The sequence below is a fragment of the Symsagittifera roscoffensis genome, chromosome 7, assembly GCF_963678635.1.
Source record: "Symsagittifera roscoffensis chromosome 7, txSymRosc1.1, whole genome shotgun sequence".
In the NCBI taxonomy this organism is placed as follows: Eukaryota; Metazoa; Xenacoelomorpha; order Acoela; family Convolutidae; genus Symsagittifera; species Symsagittifera roscoffensis.
In genome coordinates this window covers 17,939,924-17,953,254 of record NC_087068.1, presented here as the reverse complement: position 1 = coordinate 17,953,254, position 13,331 = coordinate 17,939,924, and the positions used below count along the sequence as shown (strand labels likewise).

The 13,331-nt window shown below is 37.5% G+C and overlaps 1 protein-coding gene across 1 annotated transcript in view; it reads left to right on the top strand.

Annotated features, from left to right (window-relative positions):
* Window positions 1-12,871, top strand: part of LOC134851926 (mucin-19-like) — a 62,937-nt gene extending 50,066 nt beyond the window's left edge. Inside the window, exons 38-58 of the mRNA XM_063868202.1 lie at window positions 427-648; window positions 1,376-1,500; window positions 2,192-2,373; window positions 2,638-2,744; window positions 3,431-3,493; window positions 3,648-3,746; window positions 4,583-4,682; window positions 5,099-5,305; window positions 5,810-5,912; window positions 6,263-6,472; window positions 7,080-7,146; window positions 7,320-7,481; window positions 8,072-8,177; window positions 8,390-8,565; window positions 8,920-9,073; window positions 9,397-9,496; window positions 10,370-10,488; window positions 10,720-10,874; window positions 11,218-11,410; window positions 11,869-12,043; window positions 12,335-12,871. Coding sequence (XP_063724272.1) covers window positions 427-648; window positions 1,376-1,500; window positions 2,192-2,373; window positions 2,638-2,744; window positions 3,431-3,493; window positions 3,648-3,746; window positions 4,583-4,682; window positions 5,099-5,305; window positions 5,810-5,912; window positions 6,263-6,472; window positions 7,080-7,146; window positions 7,320-7,481; window positions 8,072-8,177; window positions 8,390-8,565; window positions 8,920-9,073; window positions 9,397-9,496; window positions 10,370-10,488; window positions 10,720-10,874; window positions 11,218-11,410; window positions 11,869-12,043; window positions 12,335-12,413 — 2,904 coding nt within the window. The 3' untranslated portion in view covers window positions 12,414-12,871. The remainder of the gene's footprint in view (window positions 1-426; window positions 649-1,375; window positions 1,501-2,191; window positions 2,374-2,637; window positions 2,745-3,430; window positions 3,494-3,647; window positions 3,747-4,582; window positions 4,683-5,098; window positions 5,306-5,809; window positions 5,913-6,262; window positions 6,473-7,079; window positions 7,147-7,319; window positions 7,482-8,071; window positions 8,178-8,389; window positions 8,566-8,919; window positions 9,074-9,396; window positions 9,497-10,369; window positions 10,489-10,719; window positions 10,875-11,217; window positions 11,411-11,868; window positions 12,044-12,334) is intronic.
* Window positions 12,872-13,331: the final 460 nt, after the last annotated feature.

Below are 13,331 nucleotides of genomic sequence, written 5' to 3'. Positions count from 1 at the left end.
CACGTTTCGTCCCTCACACGTTTCGTCCCTCTTACATCTAGTGGCACATTTCGCCCCTCACACATTTCGCCCCTCATAAATTACTGGCACATTTCGCCCCTAAAATGTACATTAAGAAAGCGGCGTTAATTAACTGTGTAATAAGTTAGGGGCGAAACGTGTGAGGACGAAATGTGTGAAATTATTAGGTGCGAAATGTGCGACTAGATTTAAGAGGGGCGAAACGTGTGAGGGGCAAAACGAAATCCGGCGAAAAAATAACAAAAAATTAGGGTTGCGATTGAATTATTTTCCACTCTTTGTCTATCTACTAATTTTTTGCTTCAATTTGATATTTTTTGTGTTTAATAATCAATAATTTGTCAATTTTGTACTAAAATGTGCTTAATCATAGATAGCGACTTAAACGACTGGTTTTGCTTTCAGAGCTTCGCACTTGGCACCTGTTATAAGATAACTGAGTTCGAACTCGCCTTCAGTGGCGTTAATTTGCCAGACCCTGTCCTGGACCCGTTCGAGTTCCACCTCATTGTCAGAGACGTCAACGGAGACTTTTATGGAGTTGTCGAAGTTAACTTCGTCTACGAATACAAACTACTCGACAATCCAGGAGACGTTTTCAGCATGGCAACCAAAACATTCGACCCGGTCAGTACAACTGTTTATATTTGGACATTTGGCAACAACTTACTGTAACCTACCCAGAATCTTAAGGAAATGCTCAAGAGGAACAAAAATCGTATCGACTTACGCGATCAGGGCGCTTCTCAACTGCATTTTGGGTCTGCGCTTGAAATGCGACGCAACATTCATAAGTCGCGAACCTTCAAATAGTTTTAGCCTTAAATGGATTGAGTCCTATAATTAGTATATCTCTGTATTTCATGGGAAATGCTAGTTGTTATCTTGAAAATTCCGTCGGGTGTTTTCGGTTATACCCCCCTAAACGATAAAAAAATTAAATTTTTGTCACACATTTTGACTTATTTTACTTACAAATCCTGGGTTGACATCCCGAAGGTTAAATCGAGCTAATAAAAAAGAAAAAAAGTGCGAATTTAACGACTATTAAATCTGTGCATTTTCTTCCTTTTTATGAAATTTATGTGCATAAAACTAGTGAAACTATGAGAAAATGGAGAAAACAGTCAGTTTGAGGCTCAATTAAGTAAAAATTCTTCGTTTTTTTTTCGGCGCCATAATAGTAATATCGTGCATGTCCCAATTATATTATTTTCATTTCAGTTTTTCATCAATTAGGGGGGTTTTATCGAAAAGATCCAAACCGTCCAAGTGTCAATAAAATTAGGAAAAATGGTTTGTAGTTTAATCACACATATATCTCTGAACTAAGAGTGAGTTTATTCCGTTTCAGTTTGAACTCGAAGACAGTATGGATAATAAATTGGTGACGTTCACGACTGTCCAGAACCCCACTTCATTCTTCAAACGAGGCCCAGCTGCCCTGCCAGAGGAGTTCTTCTCTCTCAGCGAGACCAGGTAGATAGACTGCGCCTGCATCTTAGATCGACCACGCAGTGCAGAATTTAGTTATTTTCCTGCCATCTTTTGAGCATCATCAGATGATTTCAATGTTTGTTCATAAAAATTGAGACGCGCTGCAAATCCAATGGCTATTTTTTCAAAGGAAAAGAGCCAAATTTTTGGTGTATTCTGGATTTTTGGTCGATGCATGTTTGCGTTTTTTCTCTGCATTTTTCCTGCTTTTTGCCGACTGTTCGTTTTTCATGCTACCCACAAATTTGTTAGTTGTCATTTGAGAAGTGTTGGGGAAGTGGCTAATTTTCCGCTTCACATGCGATAGATTCGAGGTTTTAGACCCACTATGATCTGTGCTCCAAGTCCTGAAAAACAACCAAAAAAACTTTATGAAATTCTTAACCACGGCTCAACAGCGGCTCTTCGTAGTGTTGCAAACAACTTTGCACACGGACGGAGTTATTTTTAAAAAGCAATATTTCCATTTTCACAGATTTTTACATGATGTTTTGGTGTTTTCGAGGGCCTTGCGGCACTAAATCTGTCAAAAAAATGTAGCTTTTGCGTGCATAATTTTTCAAAATATTTAAATTGTTCTTTTTGACATATTTTTTATTCTTTCCGAACTAATTACATCTCTCTATATCTGTTGGTCCGCTCCCACGTGTAAAAAAATTGCGTTCATCATTAGGTATATGTGGGATCTACCATCGAGCAATGAGGCGATCAGCAACATGGAAAATGTGCAGTTCGTTTACCTGTTGGTGAAGAGTCCCATAGACTCTCCTCTCAACAGCCTCGAAGTGAATGTCGATCTGGGAGCAGTGGACTCCGATCTCTGCTACGAGGAATGCACTGAAATGCGAGACAGCAGTGAGTATTTACTCTTCTTTTTTCTTAGTCGGTGGTTCGAATCTCTCCCTCTGCTTGGTTTTCGAATGGCTTCATAATGGTTTCTTCATCTTAATATATTTTTTTTCAGAATCCTATATACAAACAAAAGAGCTCAGACTAGTTTTTACTTAGACCTGAAGCGGCCATTTTAAAGAAATATATCGTCACTTAAAATGTTCACAGTTTTTAGAAAACAAATTTACAGTTTTTACAAAACTTTGAGGGTATTCTGGTTCCGTTTAGTGTCGTGTGCGCCAACAAGAACTTCAGCGTCCACTGTTGAACAGAAAATTGAAACTCAAATTAACACAGTTGCCGGTATCACCACCGAGAAAATTAACACCGTCATGGTAAGTAATGGTTTATTAATGTATATGATTTATTCAAACTTCAGAAATTAACGATTTATTATATTGTAATGTACGACTAAGACGAATTTATTTTTGAGAAAATCCAAAAAAAAGCATCTCAAAAAATCACCAAGCATGAAACTTCGGTGCATATACAAAACAGTCCCATACAAAACAATCCAATACAAAATAGTCCAAAAAATCATGTAATGAAGAAAAAAACAGTCCGATACAAAACCAATCTCCCTGAAGTGCTTAACTTTTTTCATTAATAAGGCTGGAACCAGTCATGAAAATCGAGGCAACTGGGTTTAGGTTTCACCATTTTAATAACAAAGAAAGATATTAGTTTTTATGGGCTGGTTGCATTGTAAAACAAGGTGATAGTCCCAGTTTTCATGTGATTCTTAACGAAAACCCAAATTTTGTTTGAAAAATATATCCGCGTTTTGTTTCATCAAATTTTTTCAATAGTGTGTTTTTAAAGGTTTCATGTCATCAATTTTCTTGTTGTGTGACAGTTTTCTTTGGGTCAGGTCAATAAATGAGCGGATATGAAAAGGTTAATAAGCAAACTTTATCAGGCAAAACGTTTTCAGAAAATTTGTGAAAATGGCCTGACCGCTTAAAAAGGATATTTTTTATCAATTGTTTTATCTTAGTTACATTTTTTTGTTTGTGTTTAGACTTCTGCTGCAGGAACCACACTTACCCCTTTGACCAGCACCGAGAAAATCATTACTGTTATGGCAAGTAGTTATGGTTTAGTGACGGAATTGTTGTTGTTCAAACTTCTGAAATTAATAACTTTTTTATGGTGACGTCCGACGAAGACACGCAAACATGGCTACTTAATTAGGCTACTGTTTTATGCTAGTTGTAATTTTTGCGCTTTGTGTTTAGTTTTCTGCTGCAGGAGCCACAGTGGAGTCTATTCAGACCAAGACGAACTCAGAAGCTCAGTTCACTGTCAAAGTGACTCAGACCACAACCGAAGCAGCAGTAAGAACTTTTTAAAATTTACAACCAAAGCAGCGGTAAGAATTTTTTTTTAAATTTACAACCGAAGCAGCAAGAAGATTTTTTTTCATTTAACTGAAGCAGCAGTAATTTTAATTCACAACCGAAGTAGCGGCAAGGATTTTTTTAAATTAACAACCGAAGCAGCTTGAAATCAAAATAAGCTTGACATCAGGGGCGGATTAAGGGGGGGGGGGGGGGGGTGGGGGTTGCAGACGCTTTTTTTCAAGGATTCGACCACCTGCCGACCCTATGTATTATTTTGAGATATCAATCTTTCGCTGGGATCCTAAAATTTTTCTAAAGTCGCCTTTGGCGCCAATATATACTAATTTTGAGGGGAGCACGTGCGCCAAAAAACCGCGATTTATTGGTCAAAATTTTCAAAAAAGTGCCAAAAAGGCCGCAAAAATATCATTGTCAAAAAACATATTTTTAAGTGTTACAGACAAGAGTTTTTCTTTGCATTTAATGTCAATGAAGCCGAATTCTCTTATCCAACATTTTCATCTTCAATGGTTTTGCTTCATTGCCTAATTGCAAACAGGGATACCTGTCTGATGACAAAGACAAAGACTTAGCCGAAATAAAAGTTTCCAGCGGAAAAAAACTGTTGTAATCCAGCGAAAAAAAAACGCTATGCAGTTTTCAGTAATAATAGTGGCGCTGTTGTGGCCTGCTTGGTCCATATGCAGATTTCAGCAAATCTTTAACATTCATTTAGTTGGTTTTGCCTGTTTTTTACGGTTTTAATTTTTTCGAATCTTGTGTAATAAAATTTTCACCATATAAAATTATATTGCGTCTCTGTGTTTTAGATTGTGACAAATGCACCGAATACTGTTCCAACGGTCACAATTGGACCTCGACCGGAGACAGAAACAACAACCCAGCCTCAAACGACACAAGCAATCGACGGTATGTTTTTTTAGATTATTTTTTCTGAAATAACCGTGGTTTTATGTCAAGTATTAGCTTGATATAAGTTGTCAGTGCCCAAAAGTTGACCAAAAAGTAGATGCAATTCTTACCAAAGGCAAATCTGTGTAACAGCAACCAAATCGCCATGTTAAAAATAGCAACTTTACTTGAGAATGTACATCCAAAAGAGAAAAGACTGACATGAGAAGAGCTATTCATCCTGAACTGCTTTTGTGACCATGATTATCCTGAGCTGATGATAAGAACTTGAATAAGACAAGCATCATTCTAAACAGGATGGGTCTCAAAATGCCTTCTTTCACTTTTGAAAATAGGAAGAAACGCGAATTACTCAACTACAAATCTCAAAGTTGAACCTATTTTTCAAATGATTTCAATGTTTGCTGTTTCAGTTTGCGATGGCATTGCACAGCTGCCCTGTGGATCGTTCCAGTCCATAGTGACCAGCTACGTGTGTGACACCACAGCTATGGTCCCATACCCCACCACAGATGCAGAATGTTCAGTGCCATGTGACCCCTACGTGGAACTGACCATAACTGTGTGCCAGGGCACAGAGAGTGAAGAAGGAGTCAGCACCTGTGAAATGGGCGACTGCGGTCAGTATAATTGTTTTAAGATTATTTTTTCACGAGGAAAAAGACCAAACGAGCGAAAATTCTCAACCAATTAGCGCACTTTAAATCGTCCAAAACTGACCGAATTTATTGCATAGTTCTTTCGAATTCATGAATGTTGAATTCTGATTGGCTCCCAAAATTTTCGCGCGTTCAGCTCATCGTGCAGGAGGGATTCTCCGTTGCTCTTTTTTTTGTCAGAAAACAGCTGTTGTACTCCTTAATTCGGACTAACATGCATTTTTTGGCTACTTTTCTGGGCTGAGTATTGTTGCCCCGCCCTTAAACAATGAGCGCGGATTATGGTGGGACTCGAACCACCAAAGTTTCGATTGAGAAGCGGTTGTGGCCTCTCAAAGCCAATCGGAGGGTTAATAGCAACTTACTCTGTGATCAACAAATCTGCTTTCAAACTATATTGGCTTTTGTACATTGGATTAATCATTATCACCCTTGCGATTAAATTAATTTATTTTTTGGTTCTAGAAGCCGGCCAGGAATATGTGAATGCAAACTACTCCGCCCCAGTGGACATGTGCATGTACACTTGTGCAGGACGACAAGTCGGACCCGACAATTGCTTCGCACCGTAAGAACTACTTTTCAATTTGGTTCATGGTATTTTTTTTGTTTTCTTCATAAAATCAATTGTCACTTTTCTGTCTAATTCTTTGTTGTCAAATTGATTTTTGAGTTTTTGTCTTGTCCAATCAATTACTTTCTTTTAGCCATCGTTTCGTGGAATAATTTTTTGAGATCATTTCGGTAACACCTTTTTCCTTTGAACTTGTACTGATAGGTTTATTTAGATATTCCATTAAAGTCATAGCAGAAAGAAGGAGATCCATTCCATTCAAAGTTAAAATTTGGTAGTTGGGGTGTCTAAAATTGGAATCTTAGAAACCAAAAAAAAGACGGTAACATTTTTGGTGTGCTTAGGACGACGATGCCGTTCTGCAAGTGTGCGGGTGGGAAAGTGTGGGACGAGGCCGTGAACAAGTGTGTGGAGCCGAGTGAGTGCAGCTGTGTGATTAAGACGGAGCAACAACTCACTGCTCTGGGCGAAGTGGACGATGAGTTCATCTTCAATGGAGCCATTAGATCTTACTACAACTGTCCCGGATTCGGAAGCGACATCGCCTGCAACATGTAATATCGTTATACAGATTTGTTTCAAAGAACATTTAAAAATTATTACGTCGATCAAAAAAAATTAGTTTCACTTGAAGTAATAAACTGGTTTGGTTAAAGGGCGTGATTAAACTGGTTAAACTTTTATATATGTCGCGATGTCTTTTTTTTTCAGGAAAGGTCTGAAATTTTGTTCAGGTTTAAATTTAATTTTTCACAGTTTGACTTTTGATTTTTTTTAAGTTCAGTTCCTTTCCTTTGTTAAAATGAAGGTAAACTCCACTTTCGAACAACAAAACTGTAAAGGTCGCAAAAAACGTGATCAACTTCTAGTTTCGAAAATGGAATTAAATTATCAGACTTCACAGCGAAATAAAAAGTTTACTTATTGATCCAGTTTTCTTAAATTGGGTTAATTTTATCGAATAAGTCCTAGTCATAAATTGTTTTAGAATTCAAAGAGCTTTCAGGGCATTTATTTTTTTCGTTGAAATTCAAGTTTTTTTTTGTTTAATTACGCTCATTGACTCTTTTCCAACTGTCTGTTGGCTATGTTTAAACGCTATCAAGCAAATGAATATATTTGAGTTTCAGCTCTGTTTATTTTTTCTATTTTTCATTTCAGGGAATGCCACGCTGGACATCTGCAAGTGAAGTTTGACTGCATGTGCAAATACGATGGAAATCTATACGTAAGTCAACTTCAAAAAATTTTCATTGTTCTATTAGATATTCTATTAAACTTACCCTATAAATTTCAGAATTCAATAAAAAAAGTATTTCTTCTCACAAGTTTGTCGGGATGCTTCTACTACGATTGGGGAGAAACTATTTAAATCAAAATGAAAATTGTGTTATTTACTAGGAAATTGGAGAGGAGATCATGGATTATGACGGAGTGAGTGCGGAGTCCTTCCAGTACCAGCCACCTCAGTGCTACAAGCCAGTGTGCGAGGGCACGGAAGAGGGAGCTGCTATGATTGGATTCAAACACGTCTATCAGAACCTCACGCAAGAAGACTGCGGAGTAAGTTGATTGGTTGCCTCAATAATTTTTGCCTCGATAAGTTCTCTATATTGTTGCATTATTGCACTACTTGAAACAAATTTATTTATTTATTTATTATTAATTTTTACCTATTATGGCTATTAGGCTCTATACGTTTATTTAGTTAGCATGAAAATTCTATAGCAAAAAATCGTCGAACTTTTTAGAACGGGCCAAAATTGATTTTTCGAGCTGTCTTTAAACACTGAATACGTCTTATTTTGAGGCAAATTGTTTGAGAAAACGAGCCACAAATGTTGTCAGCCAAAATTGCTTGAGAGAAAACGAGCAGTAATGGAGCAGCGCTTGCTGGGGCGTTACATCTGACCTTTTTGAGAGGTTGTTAGCACGGAACTTAGTGAATTGTTTTGTTCAAAAACGTAACTTAATCATCAAAATGTAATTTAATTATCAAAATTATTAGACAGTTCTATAAAAATTTAAGAATAATTGAACAAATTTTGAACGATAATAAAATCTGAAAGCTGAAGAGTTCAGCTTTTTTATAACGTACAATGTTTTATTTTAATCTAATGAGTGACCTGTAAGGATTCTTTTTTAAATTTAAGGAGGGCAAAATGCTTGATTACGACATGCACGGGTGTGCTCAATGCACCGAAGTCTCACTGTGCCGACCTTACGAGGAGGTAGAAAAACTGCAAATCATCCACGTGGGTAAGTGACCACTCGTGTTTTTCAAACTTACTATGTTAGCGGGGTGTCAATTTTAGTGGCTTGTTTTTGTGGTCTTTTTTGAGTTCCCGCTCAAACTTTCATAAAAAAGATTCGGCAACCGGCTATCGTTGTTTAAATATTGGCCATGTTTAATTTTAGCTGTACTAGTATTTACCAACAGTTAATTGTGACTTTATGTCTTCGTGTTGTAGAATACGAGCACCAGAATTTGAGGTCGCACACTTTCGTTTGTCTCTCGGAGGACTCTTGGGAGTTCACTGAGTGCAAGGGATCATGCGGAAAGAGCATGTTCAAGATCGGCGGCAAGAGCGACGAGATCATCTCCACCTGCATGTGCTGCAAGGCCAAGGCATGGAAGCTTGTCGAGGTAAGAGAACACAACTCATGCATTCAAAACAGCACATGTTAGCTACCGATTCCCCCTCCTCAATAGTAGAGGGGAAGGTTTTGTTGCCAGGTACAAAAATTTCAACTTTTCCAATATGCTTAACCGTTTAAGTGATCCTTTCTATAGATTCTTAACAATTTCCAAGCCACTTTTGAAACGACTGTTTGAGTTTGAACTGATTAAGACTTTCACTTCATTAAGATTTTCAACTTCTTTCACGCTATGTTTTTTGTACTCAGTTCATAAGTTTTTTGTTTTCGTTTTTTTTTTTCGTTCTTTTTTCGTTCACTCTCTAAACCTATTTTTCTGATGTGCTTTTATTTTCTTCTGCAGGTGGACTTTGAGTGTGACGAGAGTGTGACAGGTGCTGATGGTGAGGTAGTGGTGATCAACCAGGGACTCACCAAGAAGTTCGTCATCCCCTTCCACTCCAGCCTCTCCGGCAACCCATACGAGAACACGTGCCAGTGCACAAAGTGCACAGACGGTCAGTGAACTTACTTAAATAAGTGTGCTTAATAATCGAGCCAAAAAGGCCGAATTGTAGGGAAGCCGAAAAATGTTAGTGAGCGTCTTTCAAAATCTTTGTTGAAATTTAAATAGCTGATTTTTGCATAATGTTACGTACAGTTTTCCAGCTAACTTTTTCGGCTGGCTTATTTAATAGGTGGTTCATTCCTATACTATGTCAAATAATATAGAGAGTTGAAATTTATAAATAGGTCGATTGCTAATTTTGATTTTTCTAATTCAGTCAGAAGTTTCTGTATCTGTCTACTGACTTTAATATTCAATGTTTCTACATTTCAGCAATCAACGTTACAAACGTACACGAGTTCGAAGACGAGAGCAAAATCGAGACTATCTTCTTCTTTGTGGACGCCGTCAGTCGCGATTTCATCAGCGAGAGGTGACCCAAAACTTTTTCATTCAATTAAATTATAATACAAATTTTCAACTTTTTTGTCTTATGACCACTAGTGGTTTTTTTTTGGCTGGTTTCAGGTAATTCCAGGAAAAAATCAGCTCGTACGGGTCACATTAAAGCCCTATTGGTTGTGATTCAAATGAAAAAAAATTATAAGACTTTGAGGCAAAACTGTTCATTGTCTCAGTTTAAACATAAAAATGGCCCATCAATATATAGTTTCTTAAGGCCCATGATTTTGACCGATGGGTCGATCGTTTCACAGTTGAAAAGTTTGAAAAAAATCAATTTAATTCGGATTCAATTTTTTTCCTTTGCAATAACAACTGTGGTTGGAACACTCAGTTTGTTGAATTTGGTAATTATTTAACAAAGTTAATTAAGTGTACATGAACAGAGTCAGACACTTATTGAGGTCTGGCAGTTTTTTTCGGAAAAGATCGAAGTTATTTGTTCATAACTATTTCAGACCAATGTATTTTATTTCATGCATTGATGCGAATTTGATTTTTTATGGTTTTTGTGCAATTCAAATTTATTTAAAAGTTTCTAAGCGGAATATTAACTTTTTCTTTTTATACAGTTTTTCTCGAATTTGATCTAAGTGTCAATCATAAAAAAAAATTTCTTGAAATTGAACGTGATGTGTCTTTTTTATCAATATTCTTTAAACTATTAAGAAAGTCAAAACAATTTTTTTCTATTTTGCTTATTGCGTCGGTACTTTTCCAACGTCTAAAGGTGCTTTCGGCGCCTAATATACATTAAATTTGAAGGGATGTAAAATGTCTGAATTTAGTCCTCCAATCTTATTAAAATGAACTGCAATGAATGACCTGGTTTGTGTTACCCCAGGTGTACTCTGATCTACGATGGAGTGAACAAGACAGCCACTAGCTACTCCACCACAGCCGCTCTGCTGGCCCTGGGAGACAGCTATACTGTAGTCTGTGACGGATACGAAATCGCTAATGGTCAGTCAGTTTAACAAGCCAAAAAAGGCGTTTTTTGAAGAAAAAAAACTAGCCAAAAAAAGGTCAAAAGGGCCAAAAGCACCTATTTTAAGTTCCGTCAGCCAAACATTGATATCTCAAAATAGTACAAAGGGAGACCCTTTGGGTCGGCAGGGGGTCGAATCCTTAAGAAGAAGCGTCTCACCTCCAACGCTTCAGATCTATATGAAATTTTGTGCAATTTGTTTCAAGGCAAAATGAGCGCCAAAGACGCCAGGACGAAGACGATTCTGGTGGAGATGGTGCAAACTCCACCTCCCGGACTCATCAACACAATTCTGGACTGGGAAGACCTCATTGATGTGGACTTGTCTCTATACATGTACTGCAATGTCAGAGATCTAACGGTAAGTCATGTGTCCTAATTTAGAAGATTCAGAACATTCCAGAAAGTTACTAGTGTCTATGCCTCGCAAAGAGGTCGGTATTTCAAGGCCCATTATGTCAGTATTGGTAGATTGCTGTTCTTGCTCGTTGCTTGAAGCAAAATATTGCGATCTTGAAATAACATATCGCAGTAAGTCGTACCACAAAAAGTCAACCCTTATTCGGTTGTTTGCAGTTATTTTGCATCATTGTTACATCGTCTAACGTTTGCATATAGTTGACCGTTGAACTAGTCCCTCGTAAGGATTGATATCTGTTACTAGGCACCATAAGGGTGATAGTTGAAAGTATGATGCTCTTTAGACCCGCCCACCCCTCGTCAACTACTTCACAACTGAACTGTACTGCGACGGAGTGAATGGAGACGCCTTCTTCATCAACGATGGATTCGGAGTGGGTCAGAAGGAACTGGTGCAGACCAGAGAGACTCCCGAGGCCATCAAGTGCTTCGTCGCTGAGGGCGCACCCACTTCCAACGACGTCGGATCCCTCATTGGTAACAAGGATCCCTCATTTGTGCGAATTCTTAAAGCTCAAATCTGGACCCAAGTTAACATCCCCCCAAAGCCGTTGAGGGGGGGGGGGGGGGTGTTAACTTGGCTCTAAGTTGGGAATGCTTATCCAATAAGAATCGAGCATTTTACATGCAGCGCTTAGCAAAGTTAATGCGAAAAGATCTTAACATGGTCTATCTCGTTTCTATAGTTTTCCGTTGTTTCGCTGATCCAAATGAGAAATACAAGTATTTTTTATAGCTATAACGAATTAATAGTGGTGGCTTTTTCGGTAAACGAAAAGAACATGCTAAACGAAGACAAATTGAAAAATTAATTGCATAAAATTGTCCATTGTTCTTGTTTTAACACATCGATGTCAAGAAATCAAATGAATCTAAAAAAAATCACTTTTATTGACAATTCGGAATTTTTATAGAAGATTTTTTGTTTTCTGCAGTGAGAAGCTACCTCCCAATGCACGCCAAGATCACCCGATTTGACGCGGAAGTGAGTGTGGATGACGCACTAAGAGTGGAGCTGAACATGGTAGGAGGACCCTGCTTCAAATGGCTCATCGGATGCGAAACACCAACTTCAGACTTCACAAAACAGGAGTTCCGAGTCATCAACAGGTACGCATACACATTCGGAACAATCGGTTTATCAACTGGAATAATCTGTGATTTTTTTGCAGAGCGTCTTCTTCGATAAATATGTGCATTTTATTTTTACAATTACAAAGACTTCAGAAAAAACGCCCTGCTCTCATTTTTGAGTTTTCGACGTTTAAAAAGTAATTTAAGTTTAAAAAATTAATTCAATCTGGTTTTAGACGGATTGCTTGTTTATGAACATAAACGTTGAGAGGTGGTTTTTTCCGGTATTTTTTTCTTAAACATTTAACAAATGAACTGTTTTTGTAGATGTTACGAGACTAGCGAGCAAGTTCTGTCAACTATTTCGGAAGCACTCTCCGATTTGACGACGAGCGAAGCGCGGTAACTCCACGACACATCGCGATAATTCATCACAATTTGACGACAAAAAAGCACACATCCGACAAAACATATCAAATCATAATAGCATTAATCATTATTAAATGAAGACAATAGTCATCATACGCATTGGAGCGTATCAAAAATCATCTGCGATCACAACGGACCTAACGGCTTTTTTGGACAAGCAAGCGTATGCCCTCAAAATTGTGAAAATAACACAACCAAGTCACAATTAAAACGCAAAAAGAAAGAAAAAGTATCCGAACTGATAAACTCTCAAAAAATAACTCTGTCATCTGAATTGAGATCGGATCAATTGGTTAAGGGTGAATTATAATTAGTTAATGATACGAAGATCTAACGAGGATGAAGACGCTGCTTGCCACACGGACGACTATGGATTGATTTGAGTCGCGGATCCACGACCTTAAAAAACGGACCCTTCTCTCTCTGCAAATACTGAAAAACCAAATAAAAAGAAATAATTTAACTGTCTTTTGAAACAAGCTGAGATATATAGAACAGGGTGCAAGCAATTTTAAAAGAGCACATTTAGTTTGATCAGAGCAATGGTGAACTCACTATTTGGAAGCTTTATTTACATTCATGCTTGAAAGCTGATTGAAAAAAGCTATATGAATACTAAACTCATCATTTTAGGCTAACGTAGGCCCTCAAAGTTAAAAAAATTCAGGATTCATTAGACTTGAAAAATCAGTACCCGAACTGATAAGTACTGAACGATTGCTATGTCATTTGAATAGATCAAGAAATGGACACAGATCATTTAATTTTTACATATGGCTCAAATTTATGTTTTTTTTTATCAAAGAGAAAATACAAAGCCTATTGCTGCAATTTACATGTTTGAAAATTTTAATTCTCGATTAGACTGGTTTACACAGCGAACGCAGCATGCTAA